Source organism: Miniopterus schreibersii (genome assembly GCF_964146895.1).
Source record: "Miniopterus schreibersii genome assembly, chromosome: 2".
NCBI lineage: Eukaryota > Metazoa > Chordata > Mammalia > Chiroptera > Miniopteridae > Miniopterus > Miniopterus schreibersii.
Window position 1 is genome coordinate 143,374,971 of NC_138102.1, and position 20,856 is coordinate 143,395,826.

A 20,856-nucleotide genomic window follows, 5' to 3' on the forward strand; every position below is an offset into this window, starting at 1 on the left:
TACCTCGATTGCAGGCTCAATCCCCGACACTGGTTGGGGCATGTGCCGGAGGGAACCAATTGGTGTGTGTCTCTCATAGTTGGTGTGTTTCTCTCCCTCTCTCTCTTTCTCTCTCTCCCCTTTCCACTCTCTCTGAAAAGCAATGGAAAAAATATCCTCAGGGGAGGATTTAAAAAAAAAAAGGTTACTGTTATCCTTAAAAAAAAAAAAAGGCTGGGCTACACCATTGGCTATTAGATATATGAACAGATGTCCTCAGGGGGTGGGTGGCTAGTCTAATTCTGGCAAGGACTCAATTTCAGTATCTGCTCAAAGACAGGACAAGAAGGAGGATTAACCAAAAAAACAAACAAAAAAGCGACCAATGGGATGGGGGTACGAGTTGGGCAGCAGACCACCCATAGTGTAGCACTTCATAAAATACTATAAATACCTCTGCTTTTCTGCATGGAACGATTGAGACTCCAAATATCAAGGAACAGCCTCCCTAATTGAAATGAATCTGCCAAAGAAATGACAAGAGAATTGTGTAAGGAGATTCTGCAGGGGAAAAGGGCCACCTTACAAGCAGTTCCCCATCTTCTTCCCATGAAATTCATCGTACCCTCGGAGTTGTCTCATTCTGAGGCCTTCTGCCATCACAGCTAGCTCAGACAAGCTCTGCCCCATTTTAAAACTATAACCACCTCCAAACCCAAACTACTTCACTGGTTCCCCATAAACAGCTAAGAAACGCTGGAATTTTCTTAATTATAAAACGAGAGAGCATCTAGAAAAGAGAGAGGGGGGAGAGGGGCCACTTGTAACCCTACCACCACAACACAATCCAGCATTCCTATTCAATTCTTTCTAACCATGATTTGCAAGCATTCACACAGTGATTTACAGGAAGCCAAAAGAAAATTTTGTAAAAAATACAAAATAAACTCTCAGAAAATTCGGCCTGACAGGTAGAACCTTTATTCTACACCAGTTAACTCATTAAATATGCCAGCCCTATTTCTTTACATAGGCTAGAAAGGGGAAAGGGAGCTACTGGTTATATTTGCTCATTCTACATATGCTATCTTTTTTCCAACAGCAACCCTTTAAAAGTACATAATATTACCTCAATTTTAGAGGAAACTAAGGCGAAAGAAACCCACGATCACATTGCTAAAAATCATGGAACCAGATTCAAATCCTAATCCTCCTGACCCTAAAACCCATGTTCAAACAAAAGACAAGTTATAGATTAGGGGAAAATATCTATAATAAGACAAATGGTTAAGGTTTCTACCAAGCAAGGAAAACAAAATAGATTTCATAAAGACAAACTGGATCACATTTATTTAAAAACAAAACAAATAGGCAGATGATAAGACCAGGCAATTCACTGACGACAAACTTCCCTAGGAGTCAGGGAAAGGCAAATTAGAGTAAGCAAATACTATTGCTCACCCATCATCTTGACAAAAATTTAAAAGAGTGATTAACAGTCCATGCCAGTTACAAAGAGAAGTCCACTTTCTTACACTGCTAGTGAAAGTATAAATTGTTATAATCTTTTCCTGAATTATCAATCATTTAAAATGCCATTCTGTTTGACCCTATATTAGTATTTACTCCCATTTGAGTAAATTAAAATATACTCATATTTTTGTAACAAAAACAAAATTTGAGGACATTAAAATAATTTTCTAAATCAAGTAAAGACCCTAATCACTCTTTTGCCTCTTTTACCTCATAGATTATTTTTTAATATATTTACACTTTTGCCCAGTCAGTGTGGCTCAATTGCTGAGCATCGACCCATGAATCAAGAGGTCACAGGATCAATTCCAGGTCAGGTCACATACCCGTGTTGAGGGTTTCAGACTCAATCCCCAGTAAGGGGCATGCAGGAGGCAGTCAATCCATGTTTCTCTCTCTCTATCCCTCTCCCTTCTTCTCTCTCTAAAATCAATAAAAACATATTTTAAAATATACATATATTTACATTTTGTAGATGTAGTACTACATATCACGTTAAGTTACCAATTAATAGCTCATGAAAATGCCTCATTAAAACTCCATGTGATAATTTGACAAACTGTGTTTTTCAAAGGAAATGTGTATAATTTTTGGCAACTTTAAAAAGGTGTGAAAGTTAATTTGAAATCATGATATATAAATTCATTGGCAAAAAAATTAAAGTATTTTATATATGAATGCAAAGAAAAGAAGTCTACAAATTTCACTCCTCTCAATTGATTGGACTTTCTTTTTTAATTTGTAGAGAATACTAGCCAAAATAATTCTTTTTAAATTCTACTTTTTAACTCTGAACAGTATACATATATACATATATACTGTTCAGAGTTAACTTCCAGAAAAAAAGAGTTGGGGGTTTTTCCAGAGGTTTGGGGGGGGTTTTTTTGCATACTTTAATACATATATATACTGCTCAGAGTTAACTTCCAGGAAAAAAGAAAGAAAGAGTGTGAAAGATACACACACATAAAAAAGAAGAAGACAGCTGGAGTAAAAGTATATCATTTTAACATCCTGTGCCTGGTCTCCAGTCTTCCTTTGCATCCTGGACTGTTTCTTCCACACTTGGTTAGTAACTTGGGAATTAAGTAAGGCTCCTTTAAGATGCTCAAGCTGCTGGTTCCGTAGGGTTTCTTCAAAGTCCCCATAAAGGCATATGAGATATAAGATCATGAATTTTTCTGTGAGTTCTCTTAAAACAGTGTCATCTGTCTCTTGTCTAATATCCCAATGCACTCTATTTACACCTCTTATGACACTTAGTTCAAAACACTGAACGAAGTGGACTTTGATATCTGTGTACCTGTGTGATTATCCCCCGCCAGACTGTAAGCTCCCAGAGAGCAAGGTGTTGTAGCTCTGAATCAGATCTTAAATTTGGGGAAGACCTGAGAAGTCAGCCAGTCCAACCACCCATGAACTCTCCACAATACTCCAGGCAGAAGAGTCTGTGATAGGGGAATATCCCCTCCTCCTCAGCAGCTTGTTCCTTCTTGGGGAAAGTGCAGCTCCTAGAAAGTTCTATAAATGGAATTGAAATATTTTTCTGAAATTTTGAAATTTAACATCAGTCTTACCTCTTAATAATCCACAGAATAGATCTAATCGCTTTTGTCACAGGATAACTTGTGAAATATTAGAACCTTCATATTTTTCCTCCAATCTCCTAATCCAGTGCTTTGCACATTAAAAAAGAAAAAGTTAAATAACCTTCCTCCTTCACTCATCAATGTACCAGGGGTGGGATAAGGTGGTATATTCTCTAACAGATATTTTATTGGTTTTATAATGTCTTTCATTTCACTGTATAGTTTGAAGAAAAAATAGTCAGGAATACAATAGCCAAGAACTCAGAAATTCAATACATAAATACATTCTTCCACCACAATAGCTTTCTCACCCCTTTAAGGTTTTCTCATCTCCACTACAAGCAGTTTCTTTAATGCTGTTGGGTGCCCCCTGTGGGCAAAGCTGAGCTGTGACACCCTGCCCAGCTCTGCCAGGAAGAGTCCATCCTCGAAGGGAAGTTTTCTTCTCACCTCTAGAATCCCCTGGGCTTCCTGGGCTGACTCAGGACTTCATATGCAGCCTGGATCTCCAGGAAGTGCCTCTGAGCCTCTTCTGTCTGCTGCCGGTTGTGGTCAGGGTGCCAGATCTTCACTAGTTCCCGGTATCTCTGATGTACTTCTTCATTTGTTGCCCCCTCTAAGAGACCTAAAACCTTAGGGAAACAGAAGCTGATAAATTAGAATCCCACAGGGCAATTGGGCCTTTCTCTGCTCCCTTCTTAAATCAGGTTTTGATATCTCTGGGATTGGCTCCTACTTGACCGTGAAAATGGCCTAGAGCCTCACATTAGAATTCCAGCCTTTTGAAACAAGGACAAGTTCTGGATCTCATGGCAAGAACCAGAATTTGCCTTTAATCACAGCTGCCCATTTTCCAACTTCACATACCTGACAAGATCTCCTTGCAAGAGAAATAAGCATGTATGTCTACCAAAGACATGTACAAGAATGTTCATAGCAGCTTTATTCAGAATAGTCCCATACCGGAAATCAAATGTTCATTAACAATAGAGTGGATACATAAATTCTGGTATATTCATATAATGGGATACTATACAAGAAAACAAGCAATTTACAATTGTGTGCAACAGTATGAATAAATCTCACAGACATAATGTTGAATGAAAGCAGACACAAAAGAGCACATACTGAATGATTCATTTATATGAGGTTCAAGAATGGGCAAAACTAATCTATGGTAACAGAAGTCAGAATAGATGTTACCTCTGAGGAAAATATAGCTTGGGAAGGGGCATGAGGGAATGTTCTAGTAGAGATGGAAATATTCCATACCTTGATTTGAGTGGTGGTTATATGGGTATATACATAAAATTAGTATACTTTATATATGTTATGCCTCAATAAAAAGTAAATAATACATATATTTTCCCCCACTCACTATTAGAGCCTCTGCGCCTTCACCCATTGCACAGAGAAACCCAAAGAAGCCAGGACACCCTTCTGAGGCCTGACCCAGCAGACATGAAAACAAGGCTTCCACATAAGGGGCACGGGTTCCAATAAGGCTTAGCCTAACTCCCAGATAGGAATGAGAGGGAAGAAAACCTTACCTGGTAAGCCAGCTGACGCTTCTCATCCTGAAAACTGTGAACAAACTCATAGAGCTTCTCCCATTCCTGGAAATGGCCACTGCTGAAGCCAAGATCCACCACCAGCAGCTTCCAGACACGGTAAGGCAGAAGGAGGACAGACTCCATGAGGTGGCCAAGGAGGGGGAAGAAGTTGAACCAACTCAAGAAGGAGCCAAGGATCTCTGCCACATAGTTGAGGGTGGCAGCTGTGTTGCAGAGGGCGCTGTATGCTATCGGGCCCGTGAAAGCAAGGTAAGCTAAGCCCAGGCGGTAGAGCCGCACACCGAGTGTCTCTGACCCAACTGAAGCTTTGTAGCGGCGATGCTTCTGGGCTGTGATGCTGGCCGCCAAACTGATGGGCAGAATAGCTATGGGGCGGCCATAGAAGACAGGGGAAGTAAGAAATGCCACCCCTAGAGTGTTCTTAAAGTCTGAGGTCTGGTTGCCAACAGCAGCCACCAGCAAGACTCCTAAGCCAACTGCCAGTGGGAGGCCCACAATATAGAAGCTGGCCATGAAGGAAAGGCTAATGAGAGCCACAAGGCCAAAATAGATGCCCACTATTATCTGGGCAGCAAAGCGAATTGGACTCAGAGGGGGTATCCCCCCTCCTGAACTCTGCCTCTGTCCTTGGGCTCTGTTGGCCTGAGCTACAAAGCTTGGGAGCTTCCAGAACTCCCAGAGCCAGCCCAGCCCACCCCCTCCCAGGGTAAGCATCCAGAGCAGTGCATGGCTGTCCCTGCCCAGGTACAGGTGGTGGAGCCCAGCAGGGCCCCCGATAGCCCAGAGGACATAGGTCATCAGGAGCCCCTTGGCCATCCTTTAGGAAAAGGGTCTCAGAACAAGTCCAGCGGCACACGACATTGCTCAGAATGCAGAAATCTGGGGTCCTCTGTGAGAATCATGGCCACAGAGTTATCCTTAGACCCTAGGAGATGGAAAAAAAGCAGCCGTAAGACTATACCCAGGTCCCAACACAGTAACCACTTCTTCCAATAAGAGTCCAGATCTTCCAGAGTGTCCCTGAAATGCTGGTTCTTCCAAACCCTTTGCTTTAGCGCCTCATGTCTGTTTTTTACAACCATAGCGACTTCAAATTTAGGAAAGAAGAATGTTTTAAATGCTTTCAGTTGAGTAACTGAGGATTCAACACAGGTACAAAAACAAAACAAAACAAAACAAATCAGCAGCTTAAATTGTAGACCTCCCCTGATCCCTGACCTGGGAATTACTCAGTGGGGAGTGGCGTGACTAGGTGTGAACAGGGTGTCCTCCTAAAGCTCCTACGCATTTGGAAAGTCCCTGTCCCCCAATTCAACTCCGACTGTGGCGGCCCTCAGAACCTTGGCCAAGGTTCTAGCCCTTCTCCAGCCTCCCTAGCTCTCCAGGCCATGGCATCTTCCCACAGCCCAACTTGAAAAAGGTCCTGAATTCCCTCCACTTACACAGCTCCGGAAAACTACATTTTGACCTAGACCCTGGCACCCCGCAATTCAACCACCTCCTGCCAGGGCCGACTCGGAAAGTCTCTCCAAAGCAGCCATAAGTCCCCACAATAGCAAACCACATGCCAGAGTGTGCCTGCCAGTCTCTGCCCTCCGCCGAGAGCGTGACTCCTGACCACCAGCCAGTCCCCGCTGGCCCCGGGACGAGCGGCCGTACCTGGGACCCCGGCTCCCCGCGCGTCGCACCGGAGTCAAAATGGCCCCTCTCTGCGCTCCCACTTCCATCCAAGTGGACTTTGTCTTTCTGCGTTTGCTGTGTCACGGAAGTCGGGTCGTTGGGGCCAGGCCCCTCCCCGAGGTCCTCCCCGGCCCCCTCTAGATCACCTGTCAGCCTCGAGCTCCTCTCGCCCGCCCTCTCGGGTAAAATCGGTTTATGGTTTTCTGGGCGTATCCAGCCCCCCAGGCTCCAGGGGCGGGCGGAGCGTCCCGCTCCCGGCCGAGCGCTCCGGCACCGCGGCCGCCAGGTGGCGCTGCCGGCCAGGTAAGGGCCCGGCGGGTCCCCGCACTCACCTTGTCCAGTTGCCCCGGCAAAACTACTCTGGGCAGTCCCCCTATAAATGCAAAAATAGGCCCTTGATCGCCCCTTTCCACCCCCACAAGCAGGAGGGTGGCTTCCCCATCACTGCAGGCTGCACTCTCTTCTCTCTACCAGTCCTTCAAGACTGCCGTGGATGGCTCCACTTCCAATTCCTCTAAGGCAGAGACATCCACGGACAGGCTACACAGAGGGACCCCCACCACACACACACACACACACACACACACACACACACACACACACACACAAACACACACACCCCTGAGTTTGCCTCACTGCCGCGTTCCAGGCGTGCCGGTCAGGGGGAACTACATCTGGACCTGAGCCTGAGGCCTGAAGAACCTCTCGATCAAGCAGGAGCCCAAGTCGGCTGTATCCCGGCAGCTATGGCAGAAGGGAGAACCAGTGGCAAAAAGGGACAGGGGGTGAGGGGCATCCCACCAGGAGAGCAAGGCCGCAGCCCGAGCGTAGTCTGCCTTCCTCCCGCCTCGCCTCGATGCTGTGATGGAGCTGGGATGAAAGATGCCTTCACTTTAGTATCCTGGGCTCCAACCCTGGCTTTGCTGTGTGACCTTGGCCAAGTCACGCCGCTCCTGGGGACTGTTTCCTCGTCTGTACAGAAAAGGCTTGGCTCTCCAAGGTCTCCCAGCCGCGACTGGGGGGTGGGCTGGGCCTGGTGAGCCTTAGCCTGGTCGCCTCCCTACAGTTGGCAGTGTTTCTGTTTCCTCCACACTCCCAGCCCCCTCAGTCCTTACCCCGGCAGCGGGAAGGAAGACAGCGCTCCATAGAGCCTTAGAGCGCGTTAGGCGGCGAGGGCTGGGAGGGGCCCCCAAGCGCCTCGGTTGCAGCCAGCTGGGGGTGGGGGCGGACCCGGGCGCTGAATAATGAATGAGACTTAATTGGGCCCGCGCCGCGCGACAGCGCGCTAAGCTGGGCAAACAGCTCCGGCGGCAGCGGCCGCCGCTGCACAAACAAACTAGCTCCGGGCGCAGGGAGAGGGGCGGAGAAGGCGGCGGGCGGCGGGGGAGGGAAGGGGCGGGCAGCGCGGGCCCTGAGCGCCGCGGGGAACCCAGGAGCGCGGCGCTGCGCTGGCCTCCCCGGGAGGAGGCGTAGGGCTGGAGCTCAGGAGCTAGGACTGGGGATTGCGCGCTGGAAGCCAGGGGCCCCAGGGCGACCTGAGCGCAAGGAAAAGATGGAGAAACGAGTGGAGGGCGGAGGAGAGAGGGAGAAGAGACAGGGGAAAAGCACCGGGGGAGGGGCTGCAGCGCGGCGGGGGCGGGAGAAGAGCCGTTACCTAGAGGAAAGGGAAGAGCGATGGAGGAACAAGCGGAGGGAGGCGCCGGGGGCCGGGAGAAGAAGAATTGGAGAAGAGTCAAGGAGAGGGATGGGAGGTGACCGGAATGAGAACGAGAGGGCGGCGGGGCGGGCGGGAGCGCGATTGCCTGCACCTCGGCCCGCCGCGCTCCCGCCCCAGCGCTCTCTCCAGTCGCCCGCACTCACTTTGTCACAATTACGGGGCCGTCACTCGGCCCGGATTGTTTTCCCCAAATTGTTCTATAAACTGGCGCGGGGTGGGAAGTGGGGGGATTCGACAAGCTGAAGTGGCAGCGAGGGTCTGAGCTGCGCCGGGGGTGTGGGGGTGTATTTACCAAGAAGCGGACCCGGGGCAGGCAGGTGAACTCAGAGGCCCACCCGGTAAATCTGGCTGCTGCCCCAGCCCCGTCGCTGATCCTGCTTTTAACCTTCCTGGTCTCTCTCACACGCGGTGCCTCGGTTTCCCTAACAGAGAACTGCGATGATTCGGGGCAGGGGCGGTGGAGGCAGTTGTAGGTTGGGGCCTAAACCTCCCTGCTCACCCCATTCTTTTTTGTTCTTCACTACCCGGGTCACAGGGAGGGAGGCGTCTGTCCCAGCTCAGCCCCTCAGAATAGCTGGACTCCCACTCCCGGCCCCTCCCTGCAGCCCGGGGCTCCCCCCCCCTCGGTGCTCCAAGCCGCTTTGCAGTCCCTCAATTCCACAAACATCTGTTGCGCGCCCACTGTGCGCCAGATCCGCGCCAGCCCCCCCCCCCAACCTCCAGCAACTCTCCCCCGCCACCCGCCCCTGCCCGGCCTGGCCTGCCTGTCGGCTTCGTGACAGCCGCCGCCGAAGCCCAGGCCCCGCGGGAGCGGCCGCAGAGGAGCCGCCGCATGGCTGGCTCCGGCACCGGCCTCCCTGGCGGCCGCAGGGGCAACGGAGGGTAGCGGCCGCTGAAGCGAGACGGGAGCCGGCCCGCAGAGTTGGCAGAGCTGGGGGGGGGAGGGGGGAGGGGAGCCCTGGGCGGGGTTGTGTCGGGGTCGCTGAGGTCGGTCCTTTCAGCGCCCTGGGGTTCCCCTTCCCCCAAGGCCGGGACCCTGCCTGACTCCACGTGCCTGGGGCGCGGCTGGCTCCCCGAGCCCCTCCCCCAGCCCGCGTGATTTACACCCGGCTCCGCGCCTCGGCCGCTTCCCAATCAGGAATATCGACCCCGGGCGGGGCCCCCGGGCCGCATCGATCCCTCTAAGGCTCGGGATTTAAAAATGTCAAATTTGCCTTTTCCAGGAGTGCGGAGGGGGCGAGGGCCTGGAGAAGGGCGGCCTGGAGGGGGGTGGACAGCGGGGCATCGACCTGGCGCCTGTGCCCTGAATGAGAAGCGACCTGGCCGCGCCCCGCCGCTGCCTGGCCACCTTTGGGTTGCAGTCGCCCCTGGATGGGAGCGGGAAGGAAGCCCTGTCCCTCTCTTCACTCCAATGGGCCTCACTGCTGCCTTGGGGTATTCCCAGAGGGAGAAGCCCCAGAGGAACATAGAGAGACCCCCAAATGTGGGGAGACAAATTTGGAAAGATCCCTAAATGTGGAGAGATGCCGATAAAAGGAGGAGGATTTTGGGAACAAAGACATAGAGGGTCCAAGAGACACCCTCGATCTGAGGGAGAGCAAGGCAAAGGGAAGGTGGCTGAGAAACACACTGAACAAACGGGGGACCAGAGATTCCGAATCACCCCAAATCTCTGCCCTGTAGACCCAGGAGATTCGGAGCTGAAGAGAAGGATCATCCTGTTTGTGTTTGAGAGTGGGGAGGAGAGTGGAGACAAAGTCGGGTGATGAGAGTTATTAGACTATGACTAGCATTATCCTCCCAAGGCGCCAGCCAGTGACTGGACCTGAGATCCAAGAGGTAAGAGTCCCAGGGGCCGCTAGGCTGGGCCCCAAAGAGGCGGCTCTCCTGGAGGTCTGGTGGCCTGCCTCTTCCCTTCCTGAGATCCACCTTCCTCTCTTATCACCACAGGCGTGGGGAAGCCGGGTGGGTAGAGATCACATCTGCTTATATTAGAGACTGTGTGTGTGATGGAGACTGTGCGTGGACTATAGAATACGGATAGTAACCACTTCCTCCCCCAGGACTCAGCAACTGGGTCTCTGTTGGAGGGAAAATACCCACTACTTTCAGGAAGCTTGGGAAAAGGGTGATGTTTGGGGTGGAGGTGGTGGAAGGGAGTAGTTGTCCAGACCAGCATCCTCACCGGGAACACCTATCTCCCCACCCCCAGCAGCACACCCAGCTGTCACTGAGCACACTGCCATTTCCTACAGAACTGAAGACAGAGCTGACAGCGAGTGTGTCTGTGGGGGGCGGGGGGGGCAGACGGGCAGGGAGCTCATCCTCAGACACTCCCAGCTCACACCTCCACTGACAAAATCAGGCCGGCACATCCTAACACTGACACACACAGTCACTGCCCCCCAGGCGGGATCCACACCCATCAGTCCCTGTCACACCCCACCTCTGTGCTTGCGTGCAGACACGCACAGTTCCTCCCAGGTCAGGCCAAAGCTCCTAGTCCTAAGGCCTGTCTACACCCTTTCTTGGCATCTCAGATCTTTAAATCGCCTAACCTGAAGAGAGGGCTTAGGTCCCCTGTCCCCGCTCCCCAAATTCTGCAGCCAGGGCCAGCCCCAACAGCTGAGAGGCCAAGCTCGAGGAAGTCAAGTACCAGGGTCGAGGCGAAGAGCAGGGAGCTGACCAGGCGGTGGAGCTGTTAAACGCCGCCCTTACGCTCCCTCCTGCCACAGGTCTCTTCCCAGCACGTCCACCCGCGCGGCCCGCCAGGCCCGCCAGGCCCGCCGCCCGCCTGTCAGTCGAGTAATGAATGCGCGCTCGGGGCCCCGGGCCCCCCCCTGGAGTCGTTCATCACTGCCAGCACCGCCCACCTCTCTGCGGCTCGCTGGGAGGGTTAAGCGGTCCTGGCGGCGAGAGCCCCTCTCCCCCCACCTCGACCACTAATTGTCAGATTGAGATGTTGATTTGTCAGCTGGAAGGCAGTGCCAAAGAATCCGCAGCAAAAACCCACACTCCTTGAACTTCCTCGCGGTTCCATCCGGGCTCGCTCAGCCCTGGAGCTTTTCCGGATTTGATGGGAATGGGTTGGATTTCACTTAAGAGATGGGGGATAGGAGAGTAGTAACATTCTGTTCCGACAGAGGCGCACCAGGCTATGGATCCTCAGTTTCCCTAAGGCGGCTCTTACTGGGCGCAGTTCCACTTATACAGACCGGAGACCCTAAGCCTTCGGTCCCCCAGACTCCCAGCAGTGGGCGTCTGGGCCCCCGGCCTCTCGTCTCCCGCAGTTACAGTCCCGGCTTCCTCACTGGAAGCCCCCAGGCAGCCTTTCCCCAGCCCGCCTTCAGGGACCCCCCGGGGCCGGATCCTACCCTCTCTTCCCTCGGCGCCTCGGGTCTGCCGCAGCCCTAAGTTCTCCCGCAGGAGGCGCCCTGTGGCTGGTCCTCCGGCCCCGAGCGCCTGGGCTGCACTCCGAGCCCCGCCCTCTCCCCAGCCCGCGCCCCGGAGCTCCCCCGGCGGCCGGCTGAGTGACGGGCGGCCGGCGATTATGCAGAGAGGGGAGCGGGGTGCGCCGCGGGCGGCAGCGCTGACCCTTCACATTTCCGATCCGCCGGGACCCTCATCCATCCGAAGCTGCTCTTTGTCTGGCCGCCTAATTGCCGGCGGACAGGATGGATGGTGGGACCGACAGCCGCGGAATCCCTAATAAAGGCCGCGGCCGCCGGGGAGGGAGCGCGGGAAGGCGGGGGAGCCAGAAGGAAGGGATGGAAGGAGGTGGGAGAAGCACCGGGCCGCGCCCGCCGGCGCAGAGCCGCTACGCGAGGCGCACAAACGAGCCAGGCTGGCCGGGGGTGCAGGACCCGGAGCCCCGGGCGCGGGCGCGGTGGGTGTGGGGCTCGTTAAGTCTCCTGCTGGTTGGAGAGGAAAAAGCTAGGGGCCCTGGGCAGGAAGAGCACCTAGGGCCGACGTCGCTTAGCCGGGCCCTCGGGGCTTTGAGCGCGGTGCTGCCTCCTGGGCTCCCGGGCCTCACCAGCCAGCACCCCTCCCTCGGCTCCCTGCACCACCCCTCCTCTGCTCACCTGTCGGTCTCCCAGCGCGGGATCCCATATCCCGGCGGAGAAATGAGGGGTCTGACAGCTGTCTGTGCAGCCGCTCGCCTCATTGCATTACCTGGAGGCTGGAACCGGGGGACGGTGGGGACGAGGGGGTCGAAAGGGAGGTGGAGAGGAAGGTCAGGGCTAGGAGCTGCGCCTGACCAGGGGTCAAGGGCTGCGGAAGCTAGCAGGCTGTGGTCTGACAGACACCTCGGACGCAATCCCTGTGGAGCCAAGAGCGCGTCCTCTGCCCGGTGCTCCGAACCCAAGGCTGCGGGAGCTGCGGTTCCCGGGGCTCCTGCGGCAGAGGAGTGGAAGCCCTAGGCCGCGCGGTGCCCGCGCCCTCTCCCCGGCGGCCGAGGCCTGCCGACCCTTTGTGCAAGGGGGCAAAGTGCATGCAGGCTTTAGGATCCTGGCTGCTTTCCTCCTGGTGGTGGGAGGAGAGCCATCCTCAGCCCTCTTGACCAGCTCTCCTCCCTGTCACCTCTTGAGCACATTTCCCTCAGTTTCGCTTCGTTTCCTTCTACCTACCTCTTTTTTCTTCCCTCGGAACAGCTCTTCTCTGCAGCTAACGTCCACCGACATCTGTTAACTAGAAATTGAACACCCCCTGGGTGTTAGTCTCCATAGCGCTGGTGATTGGAGATGGGGGCTACCCTGAGCCAGGTACCTACCCTGCTGGCTTCACACACAGGTCTCCCCTTTGACAGGAGTTCAAACCTCACGCCACACTCCTGTCTTGCTTCTCTCACCCTTCCATTGCGTCAGGTGCCTTTTCTCTTCTCCAAGGAAGCCAGGAGATTAGAACTCTAGTTTCAGAGCTGCCACTTTCAGGGTGATCTAGGACAAGCCATTTTCCCTTTCTGGGACCATTTCCTTATCTGTAAAATGGAGACACTATATCCACCTCTCAGGGTGCTGTGAGGGTGCAGTAAGAACTTGCATGTAAAAGCCCTAGCATACAGTAAACACCCAATAATGCTATTTCCCTTTCCATGCCATCAAGTGGACTATGTTTCTTTCTCTTCATATCAAGAATCTGGTACCAGGCAACCCAGGCTGCTTCCAATCCTATGTCATCTTAGATGTGGGAGCTGAAAATCAGAATGTATGGGGTGGGGAGGAAGGAGAATCACACCATGAATGACTCTAAAAATTGGGGAAGGAAAGAGTGCAAGGAAAAAAGTGCCTCCTTAAATCTTAATGTAACACCAGCCAGCTGGTTCCTCTCCTCTTACAGATGAGGAAACTGAGGCTTGTGGAGGTTACACCAAAAATGACAGGAACAGATCACACTGCCAGAATCTTCCCTCCCATGAGCCCTATATTGCTCATCTCCTTACCCCTTTTATTTCCCCTTAGGGCATTGGGATCAGTGATAAGCGGTGTGGGAGAAAGAACAAAAAGAGAGAGTCTTCAAGAAGCCAGGACCTTTCTGCTAGACTTCATAAAATTTTAACATGAAAACTTCCACAGAGTAGAAGACATATATTACATGCAAATCAAATGCTAATCACATGCTAATCAAAAGTCTGGTCCTCAGAACTCTGAAGCACACCTGGCTGTAAGCCCTGGGGAAAATTCATGAGAGAACCTTGGGTTCCAGGACAGGACCTGCGGGGAGGGGTTCCATTTAGGGTAAGGCTATGGAGTTAAGGTTCCTATTAGGATTGGAGAGGAGTCAAGTGTATAATTTGGGGTTAGGGTCAGGGTTAGTGCAGAGTCAAGATTGGAGGTTAAGGCAGGATTCAGACTAGGCTGTGCCTAGGGAACTCTTTAAAGGCTTCCTCTCCCCCATCAGCCTTGTCACCTCCACTGCCCCTTCTATGTCCCATAGCACAACCTTCTCTGCCTATCTCCCCTTCCCAACCATATCACCTTCCTAGGGCCTCCCAGTTTGGCTGCCTGGGGAGCTCTGGGTACATCATCCCAGATCCCAGCCTGGGCCCCAGAATTTCCTCCTGAGCCCAGACACTTGGCTTTTGGCCTCAGGAGCACTGACTGGCATTGACCCTACCCAGATTCCTCCTTGTGACAGCTGCAGGGGAAGCAATAAGGACCTGGTGAGCTGGCAGCTTCATTCCAGAGCGTGGGGAAAGAGCAACAGAACATGAATAAATTCATGGAGCTGGCCCCTCAGCTCCCTGTGAGCCAAGCCTGCTCCCCCCACACACACGCCCGCTGCCGCCTGCAGCCTGCTGGTCACCGCAGCTCATAGCCTGGGCTGGGGATAGGAGAGGGCAGCTCCAGAGAGAAGAGGGCTGAGGTGAGGAGCTCAAAAGGAGGGCTTTGGTGAGTAGGAGAGTGGGGTGCGGAGTGGGGCTGAACAAAGATTGCCTCTGGTGAATGGAGGGAGTGGGGAAGAGGAAGGAGAGTGGCAGGACCTGAGGTCGATGGGCCTTGAGGATCAGGCAGGAGAGGCTGATGTGAGCCCTGGACTGCTCTCTCCTCTCTGATCCATCCATCATCCAGCCTGAGGGAGCAGATCTGGAATTAGACATGCACGGGCCCGACATGGCCCTCAGCCCCCCGAGGAAGACAAATGGCGACAAAGACCTTGAATAAAATTTGTATTTATGGTTGGAGGAGGAGGCCCCTCCCCCACTGACTGCCAATTCTTTCTCTTCCAACCCTTTCAAGCATTTAGGGGCCTCCCTCCACACAGGCCCAGCCTCAGCAGCCTCTTCCTCCCTGCACCATTATGGGCTGGGAGAGGCAGAAAAGGGGTACAGTAAACAAGAAATGAGGAAATCACCTTCACCCAATAATCATGCCCTGCTGTGCCTGTGTCCTTCATTTTACATGCTATATTCCCATACATTACGGTCCTGGCTTATCCTAGTCTAAGAGGCCCTTTGCAGCTGTCCACCTCCAGGGTCTTCAAACACCCCCACTTTGCCAGCCCTGGAGCCCCTTCTCCAAGCCTCTGGCCCTGGGGTCCCTGTAAGCAAGCAATTTCCCCCAGAAGGGCCAGACGCTAAGGAAGAATGCAGCTCCTAGCTTTTTCTCTGGACTCTGACCCCTCACAGAGAGGGATCTATCAAAGCGTGTTTCCTCTTGGTCATGGGGAATGGTAGACACAGTCACCTCCCACAGGAGGATGCTTAGCACTTAATCTGCATTTTTGGTTATGGTAATTTGTATAACCAACTTCACACCCCTCCTCCAAACATTTATTATGTGGGGGTCCAACTTCTCTGGGTTTCTATCTAATCATAGATCTATGAGGAAAGGGGAAGGAAGGTGGCAGAGATCCTAGGGCTGGACAAAATCTGGGACTAGGGCAGGGCTGGAATTAGGCTGGGCTGGGCTGGACAAGGGACAAGCTGCCTTCTGATTCTCTTCCCCAGTAGACTCTCTACTCTCCGGTCCTGAGATAGGAAAGATGGCATTCTTAGAGTCCCACATTTAAGGGCTAAGAGGAAGACAAATACAAAACCTCCCTTCAAATAGCCCTCACACATACACACACCAGGACAAAACAATCCACAATAATCCCACTCACCCAGGGACACACAAGGCCAGGGCCCCCATGGCCACGTCCACACCTGGCAGCACACTGTCACAATGCACAGGCCCAGAGCCTACCTCTCTGCTGAAGAACCGCCCCGCCCCCGCGTCTTCCCCACAGTTGATATGTCACATTGGAGTCCGAACACGGACCAGGGTGTCTCTCTGCAGCGCGCCATTTACATTTCTCTCTCGATCTGTCAACCTGTCTCGGCTCCTGTCTCTCTCTCTCCGTCTCTGTCTCTCCCTCTCCCCCTCTGGGGCTGTCAGTTAGTCTCTTTTCCAAGCTTTGTCTCTGTCTCTGCGTCTCTATCTGGCTTTCTGTCTCTTTGATTTCTGTCGCCCCTCCTGCTTTCCTGTCGGTTTCCTGCTGGCTTCCACAGGCTGGTCTGTTTTCTCTCTTGCTCCCTCGCTGTCCCGGCGGCTCTGCGCTCCCCAGTGCTGGGGGTCGAGGCTGGAGATTTGCCTTTTCTAGTTCAAGCCAACATGTACCATTGAACCCTTTACCATATGATTTTCGGTCAGGGGCACTGAGGGGTCTGGGGTGGCGAATTTCTTTTTTCTCTCCCTTCTTTTTCGTTTGTTTGCTTGTTGGATTTTATTTCCATTTTTCTTTCTTTTTTCTTTTTTTTGGGGTGGTGGTGGTGGCTCTTTTTAGCTCAGGAATCCACCTGTCTCTTCTGTGTGCATCCCCACCTCTTTCTATCCCATCGCTATTTCTGGCTTCCTCTGGGCTCTGGGAACACCCAACTCGGGGTACAGGGTGAAAGTAAGGATAGGTGGGAGCAATGAACCCCTGCAGAATCGCTCAGAGCCCAGCATCCACCGAGAGGCGGGGGTCCGAGGGTGGGGGCCGCTGCCTGCCCCGCCCCCGCGCTTCCCGCTCCGGGCGCCAGGGGTCGCTCCGCCCCGGGCCGCTTATAGCGGCTCCCGGAGCGCAGCTGCTCACACCGCCGGCACTGCCGCCCTGGGAGCGAGGAGAGGAAGGTTAGGGACGCAGAGAGGGAGTGAGCTACCAGAGAGACACGCGGGGCCAGGGCTCCAGCAGGGGCTGGGGCCGCGGGTGGGGCAGAAAGGCGGGTCAGTGCTCGCCGAGAGCCAGAGCGCAAACCTACGAGGAGGTCGAGCCCAGTGGGTGCCACGCTCAGCGCAGAGCCCGGGACGTCCAGAGCGCGGACAGTAGTCTCCGCTCCGGCCACGAGAGATCAGTCTGGGTAGCTGGGGACCTAGGCTCCGGCATCCTTGAGAAAGAAGCTGTCCAGAGAGCAAGCATCCGAAACCTGTAAGAAACCAGCCGTCCGAGAAGCCGCAGATGTCAGGCGCCGGGGAACATTAGGCTGAACAGGAGGGTAATAGAGGACCCCGGGCTCTGATCCGTCGGGAGCTGCGCCTGGCCCAACCCACGCGAGACCTTCGCCTTGACGGAAGGTTTGGGGAACCGCACAGCTGAGGCGGGAGCCCACAGGGGCGGGGGGGACTGGGCGCAGCCGTCGGGGCTGGCCCGACCCAGGCGCGAGCCCGGCCACCGCCTCCCGGGCCCGCGGAGAGCCCCGAGCCTCCGCCACCATTGCGCCCAAGAGTGAGGAAGATCTGCTGGCCCTGGCCGCGTCGCGTCTGAGCCGCCGCAAGCGCGTGGCGGGCGCGGCCGTCGGGGTGGCCATGGTGCTGCTGCTGCTGGTGGCTATTCCACTGCTGGTACACAGCTCCCGGGGGCCGGCGCACTACGAGATGCTGGGTCGTTGTCGCATGGTATGCGACCCGCATGGGTCTCGAGGCCCAGGACCCGACGGCACGCCCGTCTCCGTGTCCCCCTTTCCCCCGGGCTCCAAGGGAGAGGTAGGTCGGCGCGGGAAGGCAGGTCTTCGAGGGCCCCCAGGACCTCCAGGTCCCAGGGGGCCACCCGGAGAGCCCGGCAGGCCAGGTCCCCCGGGCCCTCCTGGCCCAGGCCCCGGCGGGGTGGCGCCTCCTGCCGGCTACGTGCCTCGCATTGCCTTCTACGCGGGCCTGCGGCGGCCACACGAGGGTTACGAGGTGCTGCGCTTCGACGACGTGGTAACTAACGTGGGCAACGCTTACGAGGCGGCCAGCGGCAAGTTCACCTGCCCCATGCCGGGTGTCTACTTCTTCGCTTACCATGTGCTCATGCGCGGCGGCGACGGCACCAGCATGTGGGCTGACCTGATGAAGAACGGCCAGGTGAGATGCCCCCCCCCCCAGCCCCAGATTCGCCCGGCAGCTTCTTAAATCTCTCTGCATCACACAACCCGATCCCCTTCCCCAAAACAGCGTCGCTGAATCCAGGAACGCCAGGCTGCCAGGTCACAGGCAGTGCACATGGGGCAGGCGCTCCGGTGTGGGGGCATTCAGCTTGGATTTTTTAGGAAAAGGTAAAAAAGAAGGAAAATAGTGGCTCATTTACCATCAGCTCTATTGCTAGTCCCAGGGCCTGGAACCAATTCTAGGGCGGCCTTCCGCTCAGCTCATACTGAGTCAGTAAGCGCAGGTGAGAAATGGTTTGGTAGCTCAAGAGACCAGCCAGCCTGCTTGGAGGAACGGATTTGGAGAAGGAAAGAGGCAAAGGACGGGTTTGGAGGAGGAAAGGCAAAGCAGAAGGTGTGGGGCCTAGTCCAGTAGGCCGCACATCCTCCCTGGCAACCTCCGGCCTCCAGGTTCTGCTGCTCCCTGACCCTGTGGTCACAGCTGGAGTCACTGCCTCCTTGGCTTGGGAGAATAGCCCCAAGGATTTAGCTCCAGGACCCGGACACACACAGAGGGAGTGAGAGGCCTTAGGCGTGGGGGTTGGATTAGGTGCCTGGGCCGCACTAGCATCTGGGGGTAAGGTTGGGACTTAGCGGTGACCTCTGAATGCCCACGCGACTGGGTGGCATTGACCATGCAGTGATGCATCGGCCTGTTCATCCTGGCTGTGGGAAACCTGGGTTCTGCTAGGCTACAGCACTCACCTGCTCCAAGACCTGCAGGCACTGCATTGGGGTCTCCTCCCAGCAGGGCCGCCCCAGGAACCCAGGGAAAGGGCGTTAGAGTGTGTGTGTGTCTGTATGGGAGTGCGATAGAGCATGTGTGCAAGGGAGTGTGAGTGTGGTGATGCGAGTGCGTCTGTGGGTGCCAGGGTGGTACGAAGGTGTGAACAAAGAGTGTGTCTATCTGCTTGTGTCACTGAGCAGGTGTGTGTGGTCTATGCGGGATATCTGTGAGTAGGTGGAGGGGATATCTGTGAGTGGGTGGAGGGGCCAGTGTGTATCTAGAGTGTGCCGGTTTCCAAGGGGGCCAGGGCTGCAAGGCTCCCACTCAGTATTGCACAGCACGGGCACTGCGGGCCCTGAGGACGGTAAATAGTGATTAGAATAATGATGAATAATTAATGAGTTAATAACCAGCCCCCTCGGGATAGGAAGAGGGGGGTTGCGGGGGGCCGGGGCTGGTGGCAACCAGCAGCAGCGAGACCAGAGGGGAGGAGGGGCTACCTGTTGGGGCAGAAGGCGACCCCCACGTTGGTGTGCCAGAGGGAACTAGGAGGGAAATGGACACCCCAAAGCAAGAATGCATCATTGTACCTTCCCATTTAAGGCCCACACCTTTGCATACTCATGGACACACCTCTCACTTGGGGATAGGAATGCAAGTTTAGGAGGCCACAGGGGGTTCAGAATCTTAGAAATTATCCTACAGGCTAATTTTATTTTCTAAATGATAATAATAGCAAAGGCTTATAGCATTTAGCCAAACACTCTTCTAACACACTTCACATGTAGTAACTCATTTAATCCAAACAACATTAGAAGGTAGGTTCTATAATTACCTCCCACCTTACAGCTCAAATTAAGGACCAGAGAAGGCCTGAAACTTGCCTGAGTCGCACAGCTGGTGAATGGTGGTGCCTGAGAAGCTCAGCCATCTCCTGGCCTCTCCTTCCCCCCCAGCGCCTGCAGCCAGCTACTCTCGCTCTGCCTTCACAGGCCCAGCTGCACTTACTCGGCCGACCCCTCTCATCACCCCAGCTCTGCACAGGGGGTGAAGCGGCTGTTCTGTTCTCTCTCGGTAGGTCCGGGCCAGTGCTATTGCCCAGGACGCAGACCAGAACTACGACTACGCCAGCAACAGCGTCATCCTGCACCTGGATGTGGGCGACGAAGTCTTCATCAAGCTGGACGGCGGAAAGGTGCACGGCGGGAACACCAACAAGTACAGCACTTTCTCCGGCTTCATCATCTACCCGGACTGAGCCGGGCCCCATCCACGCCCCTCGTTTGCCCTTCGTCTTCGCTTCCCTCCTCACCCACTTTCAATCGGCTCCATCCAAGGCGCCACCCCATCCTTTGAGAGCCTGGCGGTGGGGGGCGGACCTGCCTGCTCCCGAGGCAGAGGCGGACTCGGTGCTCCGGGGGATGAGAGGCTAGAGGGCGGAGGAGGCCCGGCCAGAGGAGCAGAGCAGCTGGGGAAGGGACCACCAGCATCTGTGTGCGTGGGGCGCGTGAGAGCCGGTCTGATGAGGTGCGGAGGAGGTCGTGGCCCTCTCTTCCGCTCCGGAGCTGGGGAACAGCCTTACTAGCCACACCTGGCATTTTGGGGGGGCAGAGAGCAGATAGAAGGAGCCCATGTAGGTGGGAGGAGACGTTAGGGCGGGAGTAGGCGCTGGTCCTGTCATAAAAACTCTTGCCATCCCCATTTTTCAGGCTCCAGGCTCCCGCCTTGGCAGCCTTCTTGTGAACTGGAGGAACCAGTGAATTCTTTCCTAGCATTTGAAACTCATTCTGTACAGTCGCCACTTCACCCCCATCTGGGCTGAGCCCTGGGGCTACAGCTGCTGTTGCCTCTTCCAATAAAGTGACATTAGAGAATGTGTGTGCCTCTTAACTGGTGCGGAGGGGGGACTGGGGGCTGACCCTTACCCATACTCCTCTGGAGGACTCCCACCCACCTAGCCTGAGGCAAAAGTTTAGTTCTTCCCAGCAAGCCTGCCTCTGGAGGAGGAGGGGAGTAGCCCAGGGCTTCTGCTGGGATGTGGGAAGGGGGAGGGGGGCGGTAGCAGCTTCAGGAGAGCTTCCAGCCTTACGCTATAGGTAGACACCAACCAGAGTGACATTAACAGGGGAGGGTTCCAAGGATATGGGTCCAGTGTTCAGTTTTCTGCCTGATACAGGGAGAGTTCTAAGAAG

General features: G+C 54.6%; 2 protein-coding genes across 4 annotated transcripts; one reads left to right on the plus strand and one right to left on the minus strand.

Moving 5' to 3' along the window:
* Positions 1-483: 483 nt before the first annotated feature.
* Positions 484-6,615, minus strand: DNAJC22 (DnaJ heat shock protein family (Hsp40) member C22). Of its 3 annotated transcripts, none has more exons than XM_081128132.1 (4): positions 6,335-6,539; positions 4,652-5,600; positions 3,552-3,733; positions 484-502 (listed from the first exon to the last, which is right to left on the minus strand). In XM_081128132.1, the coding sequence occupies exons 2-3, from the start codon at positions 5,489-5,491 to the stop codon at positions 3,554-3,556; spliced, it is 1,020 nt and encodes a 339-aa protein (XP_080984258.1). In that variant the 5' UTR covers positions 5,492-5,600; positions 6,335-6,539; the 3' UTR covers positions 484-502; positions 3,552-3,553. The 3 variants fall into 3 exon arrangements, with proteins under 3 accessions (XP_080984258.1, XP_080984257.1, XP_080984256.1); XM_081128131.1 differs by lacking the exon at positions 484-502 and adding an exon at positions 946-3,033 and having other exon boundaries at positions 6,335-6,615; XM_081128130.1 differs by lacking the exon at positions 484-502 and having other exon boundaries at positions 3,045-3,733.
* Positions 6,616-17,338: 10,723 nt separating this feature from the next.
* C1QL4 (complement C1q like 4) lies at positions 17,339-19,922 on the plus strand (the record flags this gene model as incomplete). Its single annotated transcript, XM_081128870.1, has 2 exons — positions 17,339-17,875; positions 19,743-19,922. The coding sequence occupies 2 exons, from the start codon at positions 17,339-17,341 to the stop codon at positions 19,920-19,922; spliced, it is 717 nt and encodes a 238-aa protein (XP_080984996.1).
* Between the last annotated feature and the right edge of the window lie 934 nt (positions 19,923-20,856).

Bases quoted from the DNA above. Each gene is read 5' to 3' on its own strand.
- DNAJC22 (XM_081128132.1), bottom strand. From the start codon at position 5,491: ATGGCCAAGGGGCTCCTGATGACCTATGTCCTCTGGGCTATCGGGGGC. The intron at 3,734-4,651 runs GTAAGGTTTTCT...TGTTTCCCTAAG, and splicing joins AGCGTCAGCTGGCTTACCAG to GTTTTAGGTCTCTTAGAGGG.